Below are 19,553 nucleotides of genomic sequence, written 5' to 3'. Positions count from 1 at the left end.
ACACACACAAATAACAGATTCATCACTGTTGGGTTTTCGGACTGATTGAAAAAACGAAATCTCAAGACGTCACCTTTGATTGAAAAGCTTTCGAAGGCATTAGGTTTGAGTTCCATAAGCTATGATCAGGTCAATCCTTATGCTTGTTTTTTATGTAAGATGCCCTGCTTTTTGCAACCCTCAAGGGATTTGTGTGTCCTACCAGAATCAAACCAGCTATCTTTAATTTATTAGGCAAATGTGTAAACCACTAGTAAACGCAGGTTTAATCTCTTTTTTATGTTTGTGGGAGAATTCGTGATCTAATGCTGTAAATCTGAGACAAGCAGGGTTTGCAGTATTTAACTTAATATTTTAAGCATGCAGGAGATAAATATCACAGTAACAGTATCGAGTATTTTGATATAAACTTATAACTTACAACAACCAATTTTGTCCATTTGTATGAGGCTTACTTTTTGCATTTATAACAAGATACTGGCTGCAAATTAAAATTTGTTGATAGCACATTATTTTATTCATTTTTTTTGTTAAACTGTTAAAAAGTTTTGAAACGGTTTCTGAGCAAATACCACAGGAATGCTGAGTAATGGCAAAAACCTGCCTCTTTTTCACCAGCCAGGTTTGGGAGGTACTGTGAAGTTGAAATGGAAGTTGAAATACAGCAACAAAAATACATCGTCCAAACTAGAAGTTCTTTTACCAGCAGATGTCTAACAGAGTCAAGGTGCAGGGGACCTCGGCAGAACAGGTTCTCAAGTTTTCATAGTCAGTATGGGCTGAATTAGTCACTGTAGCTCAGACATTAAAATGCATGGAAAATACATCTCTAAGATTTACCAGCCTAACACAGGAACCATTTGAAAATACTTAAAAAAATACTGAGCATTAGTTGCTGTGCAAAAACCAGCAGTCACTTCCCCGCTGTAAAGCTTTGCAGTCAATTTCCATCATGGAGGATCAGACAACAAGCAGTAGTGAGATACAGTTTAATAGTTGCTTCTTTGCTCATCTTATCCCCCATCCCTCCCCTTCCTTCCCTATCCTAGCAGGAGGTCAGTGAAAAGATGTCACTGCCAAATGACCCAATCATGTCTGCAGACACAAACAGCTGACTCAGGGGGGGGGGGGGGGGGGGGGGGGGGAGGGTTGTACCAGAGGATTCCTGTTGCAAAGCAGCAGGAATCTGTAGGGGGGGGGGGGGGGGTTGTACAAGGAGGAGACAGTGAGGTGGGAGGGATAGGATAAAGACAAGTGAGTAGGGGGTGGTGGCGGTGGGGCGAGCTGTTCATTTTTGGAACGTTGCTCCAGTTCCACTCGGGAATGATGGAAATATTCCGCATAGCCAAACCCGGAGTGGAAGGTGTATGGTAATCATGTCGAGGAAGGAATGCCAAATATGTGCGTGAGAACGGAGCTGTGACCTGAGAGCTGCAGGAATTATGGGCCAAAATCCCACAGACCCAGAGGAAGCACACACACCCATATCCAACACATACACACATCATATATTAATGGTGCTCCACCAAGCACAAATCCATCCCACATAACTTATTCCCAGAATTTGAAACATTCTACTATACTGAACTAAACCCAGAAATGAAGAAAACCAACCCCCTCAGCAGGCCACCTCCCCTCCTTCTCTTCCTCCTAGAGAAAACACACTGCACAATAACAAATGTATTATAGATCTCAAATACACTACCCAGAGCTTTGCTAGAAGTCCTCCACTGTAAGCTTTTTAAAGTATACATCCCTCCTTCACAGTTAGTGTTTACAACAGTGGGCATGTGATCTGCTGTAACAGGTTGTTTAGACTCCAAACCTTGCTACCCAACAGTCACAGAGGCACAGACTCATAAACAGATCGGCCTGTAGGAGAAAGCTGAGTTTATACCCCCACCTGGTGGCTGCATTCAATACTTGAACAGTAGCAACAGGGAATACAACCTCACTAGCATGCATTCCTTTCTTTAAAAAAAAAAAAAAAAAAAAATCTATATCTTTCTTTCTCATAGTTGACTATTGAGGCCAAGATGCAAACTGGCTTCCGTTAAATTCAAACTCTCAGCCACTGGCACTCATTTTCTGAACGTCTTCATTAATCGGAGACTGAAATTGATGATCACTAGCAGGGAGAATTGATAATTTCCCCATGGATTTTATGTTAAACATTTTTGTACTCAAATTTTGTGCAGTACCTAATGTACATGTTCCGAACGAGGTGTGCGCTTATAATGCGTGCCATCCTTTTTAATTTTTTAAAATAATAGGAAAAAACCCCCAAAAAACACCATTTCTATTTAGAAAACGCAATAGGGCAAAAGATAAGTACCTATCAAAGGGCTATGTTCCATGTTGACAGACGGCATTTACATGCAGCATTCTTTCAGATTTGCGTGTACTCCAAACAATGTGTCTGCAAGCAATCTGATAGAATACATTAAGTGTCATTGTGTGTAAGGGTATTTTCGGTCCAACGGTTTTCTTGTAGGTAACAACAGCTACTTCCTTCCCATCTAGCCTGCTTACAATATACTTCAGATAAAGGCCTAATGAACTTTCAGTCAGATGGAGAGGCAGTGCAACACACACATACACCACACGTACCATCCACACAGACGAGAACAGATAGACAACTAGACACTCATCCATGTTACAGTTGGCTCAACACTCCACCACTGTCAAGTACTTTATTCACAATAAGGTCATTTTCTTCTTTAAAAAATCATTTTTAATATACAACACAATTTTTGACAAGACAACTCCGTTTACAGCTAAATTTGAGCTCTTGAATTCCAGCTTCTCTCATAACCAAAGCAAGCACGATGATGATGATGATGATGTAAGGAGAGAAAGATGGTGTGAAAGGGACAGATGGACAAGAGGTCAAGATTAGAAGAAAGAATGAGGAAGAAGACAGAGAAAGAGCAAGAGGGTGGGAAGAAAGGACTACGCTTAGTATGATTTTTTCTTTGTACTAAGAACCAAAAATACTCAAATAAAATTAGAAAATAACAGTAATAAAAAAACGAAGAGTTTAAGAAAAAAAAAAAAAAAAAAAAAAAAAGAGCAGAGGTGTACCAGGATGCTGTATCCAAGGCACCCTCACATGCATGTCTGTGACGCTTCTGCTCCGTTCTGCCATTTCACAAGTCCACATACACACACACACTCTTGCAAACTTTGAGTGTGTATGTGCGCGCACCCCCATATTCCAAACGAGTGTGCATCTCTGGAGGTTGGGGAGAGGGAGCGTAGGAAGGGTGGGGTGGGTGGAGAGAAAGAGAGAGATAGGGAGACATAAGAGAGAGTGAAAGGGAGGAAGGGATGCAATCCCAAACACTTCTCCCTCCATCCCTCCTTCACTCCCTCCAGCTCCCATCCTTCCCTTCTTTCCTAGAGCTGAGTAAAGAGTCTCTGTCTCCCGCATCACAGCTCCGGTCATCCTCTGTCCAACTGTGCCACTGTGCGTGTACATATGTGTGTCTGTGTGTGCGCGCGCGCGTGTGTCTATGTAATATATATTTATAAATATATATCTATAAGCGATTCCATATCAGTGGAAACCAGTTTTGGCTGGGACTGAAAACTGAGGAGAAGCAGCTGCTTTAAGTTTGTATCAAGGGGACCAAAAAAAAAAAAAAGGGGGGGGGGGGGGGCTTGTGACTTATATAGGGTCTAAGTTAATACTGTCATTAGTGTACTTTACAAAACATAAATTAGTAGTAGAAGGTGAGCTTCTTGGGAGCGCTGCATTGGTTTTGTAGTAGGGAATCCTCAACAGTGTTGACCTGTGTGTGTGTGTGTATATATATATATATATATGTCGCTTTACTGGGCAGGCAATGGGCACAAGCTTAGAGTCTGTCAGAACTGGCAGAGAGGAGGAGGTGGTGGGGTCTGAGTGGGAGATGGACAGAGAGATGACAAGGAGGAACGAGAAGAGATGGGCTCCTTTCCATGACGGATGCACCGATCAACCAATCAGCCCTGGGTTCCTCCAAGAAAGGGTACGGTTGATGGTGACACCTGGGAGAGAAAGCCAGAGTGTCACACAGGTGGGTCTGCACCACAAGGGTAAACACAGAATGCTGGATTTTTATAGAAAGGTTTTACAGTGCCAGGTGTCGCTAGGTACCTGCTATCTAGAAATATACGTGTAGGTACGTGAAGGAGACCGTCCCTCTGACTGGCCGTTGGTTGAGACGTTCAGGAAGTCCCATATCAGAATGGTGTCGTCGTGAGAACTGCTGATGATCTGAAACTCATCAAACTGCAGACGGAACACGCGACCAGAGTGCTCCTGAAAACACAACAAATTAGGAAATAATTTTTACATAATTAGCACACAGAGCTAGATTATTAAAAGAACTACTGTTCTCCATAAATTAAAGAGGCCCGACTAGAAGTTCAAGCAATGGGTTTTCCACCAGAGTCACACAGTTAATTTGTAATGAATCATCCATGCCCAGTGCCACACACACACACACACACACACACACACACACAATAAAGAGCAATAAGATTTAGTGGAGAGTATTTTCAAGAGCATTCATAATGTTTTTTGTTTGTTTTAGGTGAATGTACAAACTAATATCTGGATGGTGACTACGTTGAATATCAACAAATACGCACATTAAATGTAGTGACATTTACTGGTAGTTAAAATTATCCAAATTAAAAATTTCCTTGTATTTTTAGTATAAAAAAGGCAAACATCTACATTTTTCCCCTCCCCCAGAGGTGCTGCACTCACATCATTAGTCAGACACTTGGGGATGCTAAATCGCTGTTACTCACCACTAGAGTGCGCAGACATAATGTGCTGGCTGGGGCTCGTGGGTCCAGGGCTGCCTGCAGGTCCCATACCTTAATTTTGCTGCACGGTACATCAAAATGTCACAAAACAAACCCAAAACAAAAGTCTGTGCACAAAACGGTGTATTTACATGACTTACCCGTCGTAGGCGCCGCTGACAATCCTTTTGTTGTCAAAGCGAATGCAGCGCACCAACTCCTCGTGACCTTCCAACACTCGTAAGCATGCCCCGCACTCTATGTCCCATAACCTGCAGAAAGAGAAGCCTTTGTAAACAAACACCAAGATCCAGACCCTGCAGTTTTTACACAGCAATCATTCCAAACACTGACAAGTCAAACTGGGACTTTTAAACTTTCAGCTCACTTGTTGAGAGAAAAAGAAATTGCTAATGCTTGTAAATAAAGTGTTCATGTTAAATTCAGCTAAAATATTACAACCTTTGAAACTGACAGACTTCAAACAGACAACTAACAGTTGTGCATAACTCCTTATGTTTAAGTCAGTCACGAAGCCACAATCTAGTTGCCAAATAAAGTGACTGCTAAGACCAAAGACTCAATATTTATCCATTTGCCCTAACGTGTTTGCTGATTGTGTATTATGCTGATGCAATCACAATTCCTTTCGCTGTGCCTTCACATAAAAATCTCACCTGTGAAAACTGCAAGTTAAGAAATAGAAATGCAACACATTATTGACATTGAGCTTTGGAACCAAATTCTACTGTACATCAAAAATCCATCAAAATAACAGAACAAAGCTTCAAAGATTTTTCAACTGCAATCAGTTTGTAGTACTGCAGGGATTCAAATAAGACACAGCGACTAGGACTGAGCTGTTAGGTGACAGATTGCAGGTAAGAGTCAGGTGATTGGGGGCACATCTCCAAGAGGTACCTAAGATTTCCACTTATGTACACCACAAAAATAATAATGCTGATGGCTGCTCACAGAATGACGCCACACCTAAGTATTTAACAAATATGTCTGTTGCCAAAACTGAGCATAAACAAGCCAACTCTGGGATCTTCATTACACTGGCTGCCCTCTACACTCATGCTGTCATTTGATGGTGAATACAAATAAAAGAAGATGTAAACATAACTGAACAAACATATCAGAAATTCTTTTTTGCATACTCAATCATAAACTCAGCTACTGTAATCTTGCCCCATCAGGAGACTGAACACGTTAGCCAGACATTTAATTTATGTAAGAGGTGTTTAATGGTGAAACATTGACAGGTATTCTACATAATCCCAAATTACTTTGCTTCTTTGCTTGCCTGTATTACTTCGCATGACTTTATCTGCTAACAAAGGCCGTGGTTTTAACTGACTACCGGATTTTAAATTAGAGGACATATGTTTGCTAGTTTAGCCATGAATTTCACACACACACACACACACATACCGAATTGTGTTGTCAGATGAGCCACTAACCACCAAACGATCTCTGTATTGTAGACAGGCAATTCCCCGCTTGTGACCATTTAGAGTACGAACAAACTCACAGGTGCTGGTGCTCCATACCTACACAGGGGGACAACACAAAGTTTACAATATTTAAGGAAATTTTTAGTCGGAGGGTTTTTAAATCATGTACATCTGTTCTACTGATAAATAAAACTAAAACTCTGACATCAAATTAATCCAAATTTTATCAGATGGATAATATTTCTGTAAAAGAAAAAGAAAGATGAAATGATTTGTAAAGGAACATTTCTCTAACTGTCGTCACCTTAATAGTGCGGTCCCCTGAGGCAGACACAATGTATTTGTCGTCAAAGTCAACCACATTGACGGCAGCCCGATGTCCCACCAGGACGCGGCGTAGACTGATGTCAGTAGGCGAGGCCATATCCCAGACTGCAATTGAACGGTCCTTGGAGCAGGTGACCATCAACCCATTTGCAAAACGCAGATGAAGAACTGCCTCATTGTGGTGGATCAGTGTGTTCAGCACCTCACCCGTCGTTACCTCCCACACCCTGTAGAGTGGAGGGAGACGTCAGCAGGGTCGAATGTTAAAGGCAAAGGTGACAGAAAGAGGAAGAAAACAGAACATGGCAAGAAGGAAAAACAGACATGTCAAGGGACGGGGTGTAAAAACAAAGAAAGAAGAAATGACACAGTGGAAAATGATTGAAGGAAAGAAAAATGAGATGGGGGCAACAGGAAGAGAGGTCAAAAAGGAGATGGAAAGGACATGGAAGAAAAACAAAGGAAAATGAAAAACAATAGAGACACACGAGATTTTAGGTTTTTTTTCTAGATTTGTAATAGAGAGTATTTCACACTTCAGACATGTACATACAGTGAGCTGTACTAAGGCGCCAAGAGTCAAACGCACAACACTCTGGAAAAGCTGACAACCAATCCCACAAACAAAGTGCCTGTCAAACTGTTGCTAAGGAAGTGAAGTCACATTTTCCTTGGATACTGCCCAGTGAGTACGCCTGAAGTGTGAAGTAATAAGAGAAATAATGTTGAGCTTCTGTGTGCAGTAGCCAAGCAAGTGTCAACCTATACACAACAAGCCAAGACGTTCAATATCTGCAATGAAATGCATCCAACTATCTCCAATAAAAACAGTAAAACGAATTTATTTTGATAGGATATATGCTAAAGTTTTTATATTCAATTTCTTAGATGCACAACACCAGCTGTAGTCATGACCGGCTGTGAAACAAGCACACATTAGGATTCCTCAATACATGCAGAAAGTATTTTGAGCATTCTAAGCTTTTACAAGACGGATGGGATGCTGTTAGAAAAGCACATTTACCAAACATATTACTAAATGATGTCAAATTAACATAAAAAAAAGAAAAAATACATAAGACTACTAAAAATCTCCAGGAGCTCTCATTTTCTCTTGCAGTCCAAAGACATGCAAGTTATGTTAGCTGGGAATATTAACCTGGCTGTAAGTGTGGACATGAGACAAGGATTTCAAGCTCATAGCATAAACTGCTGCTGTGTAGATGGGAGAACAGTGTAAAGGATTCTGAGTGGTTGCTTTTTCTTTCTAATCCAATTGGAGCTCTTTGCTGGAAAAAAGTCCAGGTTCTAGGTCATGTTCTTACACTGAATTTTATGTTTTACTTTGGATGCATCAGTAACCAATCTAAGAGATCTAAAAGAAAATGCAGACAAAAAACAAAACAAAAACAAACAAACAAAAAACAAAACAAACAAACCCTGTACCACATAGGATCTATCGCACATGTGTCAAAGTCAAGGCCCACGGGCCACATCTGGCCCGGCGTACATTTATATCCGGCCCGCGAGATTATTTTATATAGATGTACTATGTACCATGTTATGCATGGCCCGGCGATATGAGGCGCTAATAATATACAAACTACAGATCCCATAATGCAGCGCTGCAGCCTCCTTGCTGAACGCTAGGCTAACTGGGAACATTCCCGCGTCAATCAAGTCCAACTTCTGTTACTGCGAAGCTAGCCGCTCACAATGGTGGAGAGAAAAGTTGATTCTGAAAGCAGAGCCTTTCAGCACCAGTGGGTGACTGAATATGTGTTTACAGACATTGCTGGTAAACCCATGTGTCTTATTAGTGGAACTAATGTGGCTGTAATTAAGGAATTTAATTTAAGACTGCACTACGAGACAAAACGTCAGGATAAGCTGAAAAACCTAAATGCAGAAACTACAGAAAGTAGAAGAGCTAAAGAAGAATCTGACATTTCAGCAGACATTTTTCACCAGAGCAAAATCGCAAAGTGAAGCTGTTGTGAAAGCAAGTTTTATTGTAGCAGATGAGCCAAATCAGCCTGCATGATGAAGGTGTGTGACGTCTTGTGTCCAGACAAAACGCAGATTTTGGCAAATGTGAGCCCGAGGAGAAATACAATTGCTGATCGGGTTTGTGAGATGGCCACTGATTTAACTCATTCACTGCCATTGACGTCTATAGACGTCAATTGAAAAACTTACGTTGACTGCCTTGACGTCTATAGACGTCAATTACGTTTTTCAATGGGAGGGGCTAGAATACAACCTCGGGCAGCTTGTCAGTGAAAACTGAAGCCCACCAGCAGTAAAAGTAGACCTGCAAGGAGGTGCAGGGTTTGCGCACGTAAGGGATTGCGCAGTGAGACAAAAATGTGGTGCAAGTCTTGTTGTGTGCCCTTGCATCCTGGAAAGTGTTATAATGATTACCACACAAAAGTGAATTATTCATTGTGAATAAATGTTTCACTATGTACATTTTATTTTTCCATATATTTGTAAATAAATTGTTTTGATAAAACAAAACCTTTCTCAGTGTTATTTCTGTTTTATAGAAGTGAAAAACTATTTTATATGTTAGAGGTGTCACAAAGCAAGAAATATTAGTGTCAAAGGCACTTTTCTGCTTGAAATGTATTTTTCACAAAAAGCTCGTTTTCTCCCTTTTTTTGGTCAAAACAGGCATTTTTGGTGGAACCCACCTCTCCTCTACAGCTGATTACTAAAGAATGGAAAATGGTAGAAACAAGCTTTTTTTTTTGGATGAAAGAAGAGAGTCTGTTCTTCATTTTGGTAGGTTCAGCGTTTATATGATCATAACACACAGTTTTCTGTGGCTCTTCATAAATGAGTAAAAATGCTCAAAAACCCTGGCAGTGGGGAGTTACCTGATTTGAAAATGGCTGGCAGTGAATGAGTTAAGAACACAGTTGTGTGAAAGAAGCAAAAACTTCATTGCATACTCTCTTGCTATGGATGAGAGTATAGACATGCATTGCACAGCTGACCATCTTCATCCATGGAGAGGAAATATTGAACATTAAATCGATGCACGGGACAACGACAGGAAAAGCCTTTTTTTTTTTTTTTTTTTTTTTTTTTTTTTAAACGTATATCAAAGTGTAACCGACATGAAACTGCCCTGGGACAAACTTGTTGGACTTACAACAGATGGAGCGCCGGTGTTGTGCGGTGAAAAAAAGCGGACTAGTCGGCAGGATGCGAGTAAAGATGCAAGAGGAGAAATGTACTGGTGAGTTAACAGCATATCACTGCATCATACACCAGGAAACGTTGTGTGGTAAAGTCCTAAAAATGGAGCATGTAATGATCACCGTAACACAATCGTGGGATGTGTGGGAAATAGATTCAGAGTTTGCCGACATTCCTTATCATACAGAGGTCCGTTGGCTGAGTTGGGGAAAAGTTCTCAATAGAGTTTTTGAGCTCAGCAAGGAAATCTGTCAGTTCATGGACATGGCATGTATGATGCAGTGAAGGCATTTCAAGTGAAGCTGTCACAAATGCACTAGTGCAACCTGCCTCACTTTCCCTGTTGCAAAGTAATGTTGAACCAAGTCAGCGCACTTTGCTGAACTGCACCTGTGCAGATTCAGATGGAGCTGCAGTGTAATGATACACTCAAGGCAAAGTACGACAATGAATGGCCCGCAGAGTTTATTAGTTCCATTCCTGAAGCAATGTCCCAGCTCCGTCTACATGCGGCTCCAACCTTGTGTATGCTTTCATTTATTTTTTCTGGGGTTTCTGGCAGCATGTTCATATTTCTAACTTGCATAATTTTGACAGGATATATTTTTATGAAGAGCAAAATATTTAAAGTTAAAGTTCATTTTTTTAAGTTTATTTAATCTGGAATAATATTCCTGTCTGTTTTTATTCATATTTATTTTTAAAATACATTGTTTTAGTGTGTTCAATAAATCTTTATCTTGTTTGGCCAGCGACCTAAAGTGTGCCTTGAGTTTTGGCCCCCTGTGCAATTGAGTTTGACAGCCCTGTCCTATGGCTTTAAACCAACTTCCAATTATCTACATAGATATCCATGCCATGGGATTGTAAAAAAAGAAAAAAGAAAAAAGAAAAAAAAAGGTTTATAAAAAAAAGAAGAAGGTTATTTTCAGATATTTGCCTGCCTTTTGAGACCGTTTTTAAAATGTTAAAGTTATGAGTGTTGAAACTGAAACTGTAGCACAAGCAGAAGTAAATATAGAGATACGATGTATTCATACTGAGTGGTATCCTCTGCTTTATTCAGACTTCCACAACTTTCTCTTCAGTAACTTGAACCATTTGTTCAGCTTGCTGACATAGCTTTGACCTACTCCAAAAAACACCCTGTGTTATTTCTGGAAAAAGATGCGCTGTACCTGACAGTTGAGTCAGAAGACCCGGTCACAATGACTCTCTCATCATACTGGAGACACAATACTGAGCCTGTGTGACCGGTCAGTATCTTCAGACACTCCAGAGTCTGTTTATCCCAGATCTAAAAGGAGCACAAAAAAACAAAAACAAAAAAACAAAACAAAAAAAAAAATGGAAGATATGAGTGAAGCACAGGAAGATTTAGACAAAGAAAGAATTTTTTTTTTTTTTTTTTTTTTTTTTTTAAAAGAATGCAGATTTGGGTCATGCTAAGAATGGCCCAGTCTCACAGCAGCATTCATGCCCCATTTCCCTACTGCTGCACTGATGTGCATAAGAGCCATTCAGCTGTTCCCTTGCTGTGCGTCAGCCTCCTACATAACAATAAGATGACAAATCTGCTCTTCTCCTCCCCTATCCACCCCTTCTCTTCATCCTCATCTTCTTGCAGGCCCCTCACAGGCAGACAGATAAGTGGAACACACAGCATGCCTGGAGTTGAGACTTTCTTTCCTATAATTCACTTGTTCTCTGTCTCACTCTGCTGGTCCAGACCAACACCACACACAGTAAGATGGTAAGCCATAAAGAGAAAAAAAAAAACACAAGAATAATATGTTTTATTTATAACCAAGTCTCGGTTACCTTGATTGAATTGTCCCTAAGGCCACTGATGATCTTGTCGTCATCGTACTGGAGACAATAAACCCCTTTACTGTTTTCTGAGCGACACTGAATCCTCTGCAAGTTGTGTCTGCCACATCGCCAATTAGCCTCAATAGTCTAGATGGAAAGAGAAACAAAGAGGTCTGTAACAGATGCAACATCTACCACGCTACAAAATGGTTTCAGCATTATTGTGATGATAATTTAACACGAAAACAATAAATCATCTTTTCATTTATTACTCATAATCAAGAAGTATTTGTACAAGTGTAGCAAAATGTGAACGTGAAAATAAAACTTTAGACATTAATCATTCGAGGATAATTACATTCACATTGCTCTTTGCTGAATCCAAAATAATAATCCATGTAAAGCTCAGTAACTAATTGTTATTTTCAAACTTATACAGTTATGCCTATAAATGGTTTGCTTACTTAAGTCCATTTTCTTAAAATCATGATGACAAATAATATCTGGTGCAATAATACAAACTGATAACAAAAAAAAAAAAAAAAAAAAAAAAAAAATCGAAGGTCACAAAAATAATGAGAATGTAATCACGTTAGGCGTTATGACTTACCTCTATATCTTGAATGATCTTGGGATAGAGGGAGTGATAGTAGGAGTTGGGTGGGATTTCTGAGGTGCGGTTCTTGAACAGATATTTCTCCCTGGGGGGGAAGAGAGAGAGAGAGAGAGAGAGAGAGAGAATGACACTCTCCTTTGTGCACTGGGAATTTCTGCATGTGAAGCACACACTAAAGCCCAACCAAGGATAACCTTTCCACTTTATCCTCAGGCTTTCCTGTATGTAAAATTAACCTTTTACATTTTTTTTTACCCATATTTTAAACAGATTTCTTTCAATACACATTACAATATCATTTTCATTTTCTTATTAACCTGCATCTGGGAGTGCCTGCATTCGGTCTTACCACTGGTGTCTCTCGGACAGGCCTTTCCAGAGCGGATCAGTTCGGACCATGCGTTCAATGAGCTTCTTCCACAGCATACCCTCAGAGATGACCCTCTGCCACTCCTTACATACCAGCTCTGCTGCACACAGCGAGCGTGCATCCAGGAAAGACAGGATGTTCTCCGCTATGTGATCCAAGCCTTGGGCTAGACAGAGGGGGAAAAGAGATGACCAAGTGCAAGCAGTGACATTACCTCACCTCGTTAGTTTATCTGTCCCCAGAGCTCATTTATTCTGAATTGTTCAAAGACAATCAATAAATCAAGTTGCGTTTATTCCTTTAAAATGCTTCTAAAAGGTTAAAAAGGGTTTTATGTTTCTGTTTACCTTTTAAAATAAAAAAAATAAAATTTATACACACATATATACACACAGTTGGGTGGTCAAAGACTTTTTGACCACCCAACTTTGTTGAGCTACGATGCCGTTAGGGAAGATGCACGTCATGCAAAACCTGTGGGTAACAAACATCCACCAATCTCTGTTGGTACCTGGCAGCGCAGTAATGAAATCCCTCTGCAGCATTGGTTTGAGGTAGGAATTGATGTGGCCGTGCTGGTAGTGGCACATACGGGAAATCAGGCGCTCAACAAACTCCACCTGCTCGGCCTCCGACCACTGGTCAAACAGGGCGATGCAATGCTCCTTCTCCTTCTCATAGTTCCCCTCTGACGGGCGTTTACGAGATCCCACAACAGGACCGTTACTAAGCTGTAAATATCAGGAGCACATGAAGATTAAATGTCTAGTTGTGTTAGACTGAGAAGATGTTGATAAATAGTCACATAATGCAAATCCAGTCAGTTAAATCTTTCAGGCTCCTGCTGTGACACAGGAAATCATTTCAACTGTATACCAAACTTTGAGCAGCAGCTCATTTTTGTATGAAGAGAAAATGCTGACTGGGAGTGTCACCTGTGGATTGGTGAACTTACTTGAAGTTCTTCAGTGCATAGTTTCCCAGCTAACACCATGGCATTAAAAAAAATTTGAACTCAAATGTAGTTTTTCAAGTAATGCAATCTAATGTTACTAAATGATTTTATTTTTCCCGTCTAGAAAGCTTTCTAAATAAAAATAAATACATTGAGGCAAAAAAGGTGGGGGAGACACCGAAGCTCAAAGTTGCTGTGCTTATTGAAGCCCATGTATAGGTGTGAATGAAGGGGATTAATGCTGCTCAAAGTTCAAAATAAATTTTTACTGCCACGCAATAAAGCTCCAGACACACAGTAGAGAGAAAGAGAGAGAGACTGATTAGTGGTGTTTTCATTTGAACTGCAGCAGGAGACAACAAAACCTTTCATGTAAATATCAAAGGTTACTGTATTTTAAGAATCCAAAAAGGTCCAAATCGTAATAGTTTTAAAGTCAGCTGAAGCTTTAACAAAAGTTAAAACAATTCTTAAATAATAAACCATACCAATGTTGTATGTACATTTGAAATAGTGTAATAAAGCACACCTTGAGAACTGTATTCTTCTTTGGCGACAGATCGTCCACAAGGTTCTGTGACTCCATCCCTGATGTGTTCTGTGGATAAAGAACAAAACAAAGACGTGCCCCAGGTTAGCGTTTCATTCTCACTCAGTCTGTGTTTAAAGGCACTTTCAGAGCTGGGACAGCAGTGTGGATAGCGTTTGGCGCAAGAATGCAACAAACACAGCCAAGGAGGGGGTAACCATCAAGTTTCTGAGACGTGCCCGCACAAACAGCCTTGCGCGCACGCACACACGCACGCACGCGCGCACACACACACACACACACACACGCACGCGCGCGCACACACACACACACACACAAAGTGAGGAAAGAAAAGAAAATAAGAAAAGAGAAAAAGCGCTACAACAAAGAATCTATCCTCTTGCTTGTCTGTGATGTGGGTCAAATAGTCTGGACAGGAAATTAAAAGGCAAAATCTTGGGTATGTCACTGGCACTCAGCTCAGGTATAACTGTAATAAAAGAGATATTGGTCTTTGAGAAACAAATGATAGAAAGAAAATAAGATTAAGCTATTTCTAGCATCCTTTGTAAATTGACTGCAAACATGCTATAGAAACTTTAATACTAACATTGTTATCCACAGCTCATGTACTGACATGTTCTGTACATTCAACTAAAACTATTAGACTCCTTAGAGTATGTATATTTGTTTGGAAGCCAAAGGCAGACAGCAATTGTTATTCCTAATTAGACCCATCCAGCAAAAATCACAGACCAACTGTACTCTTGGGGGCTCCTGGTTTATCATTTAGAGTTGTTAAAAATACGAACTGCTGATGTTATGAGGCTTGTTTCTACTCTGTAAGATTAACAGTTTAATAAAAAAATAAAAAAATAAATTAAAAAAAAAAAAAAAAAAAAGCATATTCCTGAGCTAACAGGCCTTCACAACAAACTGTACACTCAGCAAAAATAAAAAAGCAAAAACCATCTAAATCATATCTACATTTGAAACACACCAATTCATCGATGTAATTTATAGGTTTACTGCTATACTTAATGTTTACATTTTTGTATCCCCAGGTTCCCAAACAGGAAGAGGTTTACCTCAGAGAGGGTCAGAGCTATTGTATACATGTGTGGGTGATGAATGACCCATAGGTATCATCTGAAAACAGTAATGTCAGGGGGGTAAAACAAATCTACAGTGTGTACCTGTTGGTCCATACATTATAAAAGCCCATCTGTTAAAGCTTTTTTCAGGAGCTGAAAAGTTTTCTTTGCAGTATAAACAAGCTCTATCCTGAAAGCTGCTTGCACGGTCATGTAGACACTGTTGTTTATTTTACTTTTTTTATACTTCAAGTGTGAGCTGTTGCAAGTTTGCTCAGTGCAGATAACCATCTTTTGGTGATGCTGCTACAGGAAGAGCTTGAGCAAAATCAACAGAACTGAGTGGCTGCAATCAGTACAACCACACAAACAAAAAGATCCAAATACCAAGACTTTGTACTTGGATTTTTTTCAAGTTCCAAGTCAAATGGGATAAGAAGCCATAATGGTCTTCTCAATTACCAAAGCAGACAGGATAAGAAGCGATGGTGGTCTTACTAGTGTTAATGATCATGCATAGAAGAAAAGAAAAAGCAAAAAGAAATAAAATTCACACACACAAAAAAGACATCAGGTTTAGCTAGGCAGGCAAGCAAGCAAACATGTAGCCTCTCAGAGCTTGAAGGAGGACCCCCACCTCGTCCCTCACACCTCCAGGTAGAAGGAGAGAAAACAATACTCCTCAGTGCATGGTTATTCTCTGGTACCCTTGCATCCCTTCTCTTACCATACCAAAGTACTGAGGAAATAGTTTACTATTCAAACTTGGCATATCCAGATTATTTAATTTTTTTGGTTAAACAAGACAAAGCACTGGCAACTTTATCGTTTTCACTGTTCTGTTTCAAAAGATCTGAAAGTAGTATGTTATACTTTGTATAAATAAAATTACTTTTAAGCAGAGTGTTTGAGGAGGCACCAAAGAAGAACCCAAGAGCAGAGTGCTTCGAACAGGGAGGACAGGACAACGGAAGGTGAGGAGGTAGGAGGGTGAGGGGGTGAGTGGGTGCTGTGTGCACCAAGGTGGTATGAGGAGTTGTGTGGGGTGGGCAAAGAAAAAGTAAAGGGTGAGGAGATGGCAAGGGAGGAGGGGAAAGGAGGAGGAGCAGCAGAATTAAGAGGAGAGAGGCAGAACCTGGTTGTGAGCCCGGGTGGAGGGGATGCTCTGCAGGCACCTGAGTGCACACAAACTCTCAGCCACCGAGGAGCAGCCCAGCCAGAGAGAGCGAGGCACAGAGCACTGTGTGAAAGAGAGAGAGGAAGGGAGGAGGAGAACGAAGTGGACAGGGTGAGGGAGGAAGAGAAAGGGAAGAGCAAGAGAGACGTGGGAAGTAAAGGAGGGGGGGGGATGTTGGGAAGTGGAAACCAAAAAGGGTGAGTGAATAGATGGATCAATGAATGGATAGATGGATGGAAGTGGTGGGGAGTGAGAAGCAGGACAAGTGAAGTGTAAATGTGTGTAACGGGACAAAAAGAATGGATAAATAAATACGGTTTGGTTTGAAATTGAGAGGACGTGAGCGTGTAACCATCAAAGGTGGAGAGAGAGGAGGAAGAGAGGTGGGGGATAGTGAGGGGGAAAAACCAGTATTAGAGCTACACACATTGGCACGGTGAGCGCAGGAACACACACCCCGTCACACACAGATACAGACTGATAAACATACACACGGAAGCATTATTAGACATGAACTGGGTGGGGATAGGTAGAGGAGAGGGAGGGGCAATGGTATTAATCGTCAATTAATGTCACTCTCGCTTTGACATGAGCCCCACCCACTGTTCTGCCATCCCCACTCTCATGAGAGGTTAGTGAATAACACTGGGACAAATAAATAAATTAAATTAAACACATGAACACAACCCAGACAAAATTCTCAATTTTCTGTGTAGGTAAACAATTTATGCTCCACTTTGTCTTATTCTTTAGTGTAATTTAATGACTTTAGTCACATGTTAAGCTTTTTTTTCCTTGGTCAAGAAAATTATGACCAAGCGTTGAATTGAAAACCATGGGCATAAATAGCCATAGATGATAAATAGCTTTTATCACTAGACACATATTCTAAGGCTGTTCAAGCACTTAAATTCAGTTTTAAGTTTTACCATTTACTTCAACTAAAAGGCCAAATTACTACTCAAATCATACAAAAAGGTCACTTTATCTACCCACATTGCAATTTAAACCTCCAATTTTTCCAGATAAACTTTTAAGCCCCTTTGTGATGTATGGTGAGATTACCAATTTAAGACAACTTGCTCTTAATTACTGAGGAATGATTTAGGTCATTGATAGATGTTGTACCAAAAAGTGATTATTTGTCAAAGGAAAAAAAAAATATTGCGGATTCTCAAACTGTTGTGAATGGCGTGTTAAAATATAGTTTATCATTCATGAAATATTTTTGACATCAATTTTGTGATTTTTATCCCTCCTTTAAAAAGTCTAATTGAGATTAACAGCATGTTTTTAAGACATCTGGATAAGAAAGCAACAGATATTACAACAAACAACATACCAGCTCTAGAAATGTTTTAAGTGGAAAAAAAGAACTGGCTTGACTATATTTAGAAAGAAGAGCAGGTACAATACTGTAGAGTTATATACTTACAATACACATAATTTCTTTATTTTATAATAGCCCCTTCGTAAATCTTATTGATTACATTTAGCAAGTATATTAGACATAAAAACGAATGCAAACATCTGGGGAATCACTATTTGGCAGACAGCGGCTATAGACACCTGTAATGCTTAAGCAAATGACTCTTTAGTACAAGTACATATTAGGTGCTCTTTTACGAAACTTTTTTCCCAATTTAACAGGACTACATCTTATTATCTACTACGGAATATAAGACATTATTTACTAGGCCCGGCTTTCAACCTTTAATTTGTAGAGTACCACTGTATTTCTTGCACAAACCGATAGATCTTCCAAACACGTGTAAACTGAAATTCTTTTAAAGGTCAGTTTCGCTGACATAACAAATCAGATCCTCGTATTAATTGACGTCTTCCTTACGACCACTTTGACCCCACAGAGTAAATGTTAGCGGCTGGTAGGCTACAGTTAGCCTAGCTGGCTAGTTTATCGAGGCAGAAAATCAATATACAATAAACCCAATAGTTTTTGGCAAAATTTAATTGACTAAAAATGAAAATAATACCGTCGTCTTAATTTATGTTTGTGGCTACAAAAATAGTTTTTCTAGACATAGTCAGCAGTTTGTTTTTAAATGTAGAAGTTGGTGTCAAGCAGCGTATTTAGCAAGCTTGCTATTAAGCTAATTGCTAATGCTCGCTAGTGGAGGTAACGCTGTGTGAATGAAAAAGCAATACACTTCCTTCTACGCACTTTAAAAAAATATAAACACACAAGCAACGCATTGTTATGATTTTATCTATGTTCACATAAAGTATAAAAATGTGACTGACACATCATTTATCGAGTAAGTCGTCTTACCCTAAAACTACATGATATAACATCGCGTTGCCCGTAAATTTACGTACTTCACGACATTCTAGTCAGTGTTAGCATGGCGGCTAGCTAAGAATCAGGCAGGGCCCAGTTAAAGTGGCGCAGCGTCACCGCAGTAAACGCTACCCCAAGAATTCTCGTCTGCCTTCGACCGACGATTGCACATCAACCTCTTAATTTTTCCCATTATGTACAAACTGTACCCAAACCAACACAGGTTTTAAATTTATCAGAGAGAGATGTCTAAGACTTGTTAATCAATCCAACCAGTATGCGGAGCATTCGTAGCAAAATGTATCGATAATTTCAGGCCCTCCCTCTGATTTCTGGTTCCCCCTCCTTTTTCCTCCACCTCTCCCGACAAGTCGCTTCAGCCCGTTCCTGGCGTCGAATCGAGCCTCGGCGATTTCCTCAATAAAACACTGACAGCGATCAATTCGGTTGTTCATAATGCCGTATAGAAAAAGATCTTACCACCAGTTCCACCGTTTTGTCCTCCATCTCCTGCTCCATGTTGACGATCCCCCCCGAAACTCGCTATGAAAATGGAAACCCAGCCCTGCGTCGGCGGCCCGCAAATTCAGAGACGTCATCCACTTCGCTCAGCCACACAGCTTTGGTAGGGCAGTGTCAAAAAGGTGGGTGGGGGATGGTAACGCCCATGGACTTTAATAACACGCCGATTGGATAGATTTTGGCTAAGTGGGCGTGGTTTCGCCTCTTTGCCTTTTATTGATTGGCCTGCCGTGCTACCAAGGCTTCCCCGGTGACTCCCCCAAACAAAAAGGCAAACTGATGAAGATGCTGTTGCTATCCTGAAGAGGAATACACCAAGGCAAAATCAATCATCCGCATAGCTTTTCTCTGAGATGCTGCAGGATGTTGGCTATTTTAAATATGT

General features: G+C 40.2%; 1 protein-coding gene across 2 annotated transcripts; it reads right to left on the bottom strand.

Moving 5' to 3' along the window:
• Positions 1–3,071: 3,071 nt before the first annotated feature.
• Positions 3,072–19,312, bottom strand: fbxw11a (F-box and WD repeat domain containing 11a). 2 transcript variants are annotated; one of them, XM_026193166.1, is made up of 14 exons: positions 19,127–19,312; positions 16,306–16,410; positions 14,077–14,145; positions 13,104–13,323; positions 12,572–12,758; positions 12,217–12,307; positions 11,616–11,753; positions 10,973–11,091; positions 6,565–6,814; positions 6,238–6,356; positions 4,962–5,072; positions 4,804–4,882; positions 4,142–4,306; positions 3,072–4,032 (listed from the first exon to the last, which is right to left on the bottom strand). In XM_026193166.1, the coding sequence occupies exons 1-13, from the start codon at positions 19,163–19,165 to the stop codon at positions 4,145–4,147; spliced, it is 1,689 nt and encodes a 562-aa protein (XP_026048951.1). In that variant the 5' UTR covers positions 19,166–19,312; the 3' UTR covers positions 3,072–4,032; positions 4,142–4,144. The 2 variants fall into 2 exon arrangements, with proteins under 2 accessions (XP_026048951.1, XP_026048959.1); XM_026193174.1 differs by lacking the exon at positions 16,306–16,410 and having other exon boundaries at positions 3,073–4,032.
• Positions 19,313–19,553: the final 241 nt, after the last annotated feature.

This window comes from Astatotilapia calliptera, chromosome 2 (genome assembly GCF_900246225.1).
Source record: "Astatotilapia calliptera chromosome 2, fAstCal1.2, whole genome shotgun sequence".
In the NCBI taxonomy this organism is placed as follows: Eukaryota; Metazoa; Chordata; class Actinopteri; order Cichliformes; family Cichlidae; genus Astatotilapia; species Astatotilapia calliptera.
This window is presented reverse-complemented; position numbering and strand designations above follow the sequence as displayed.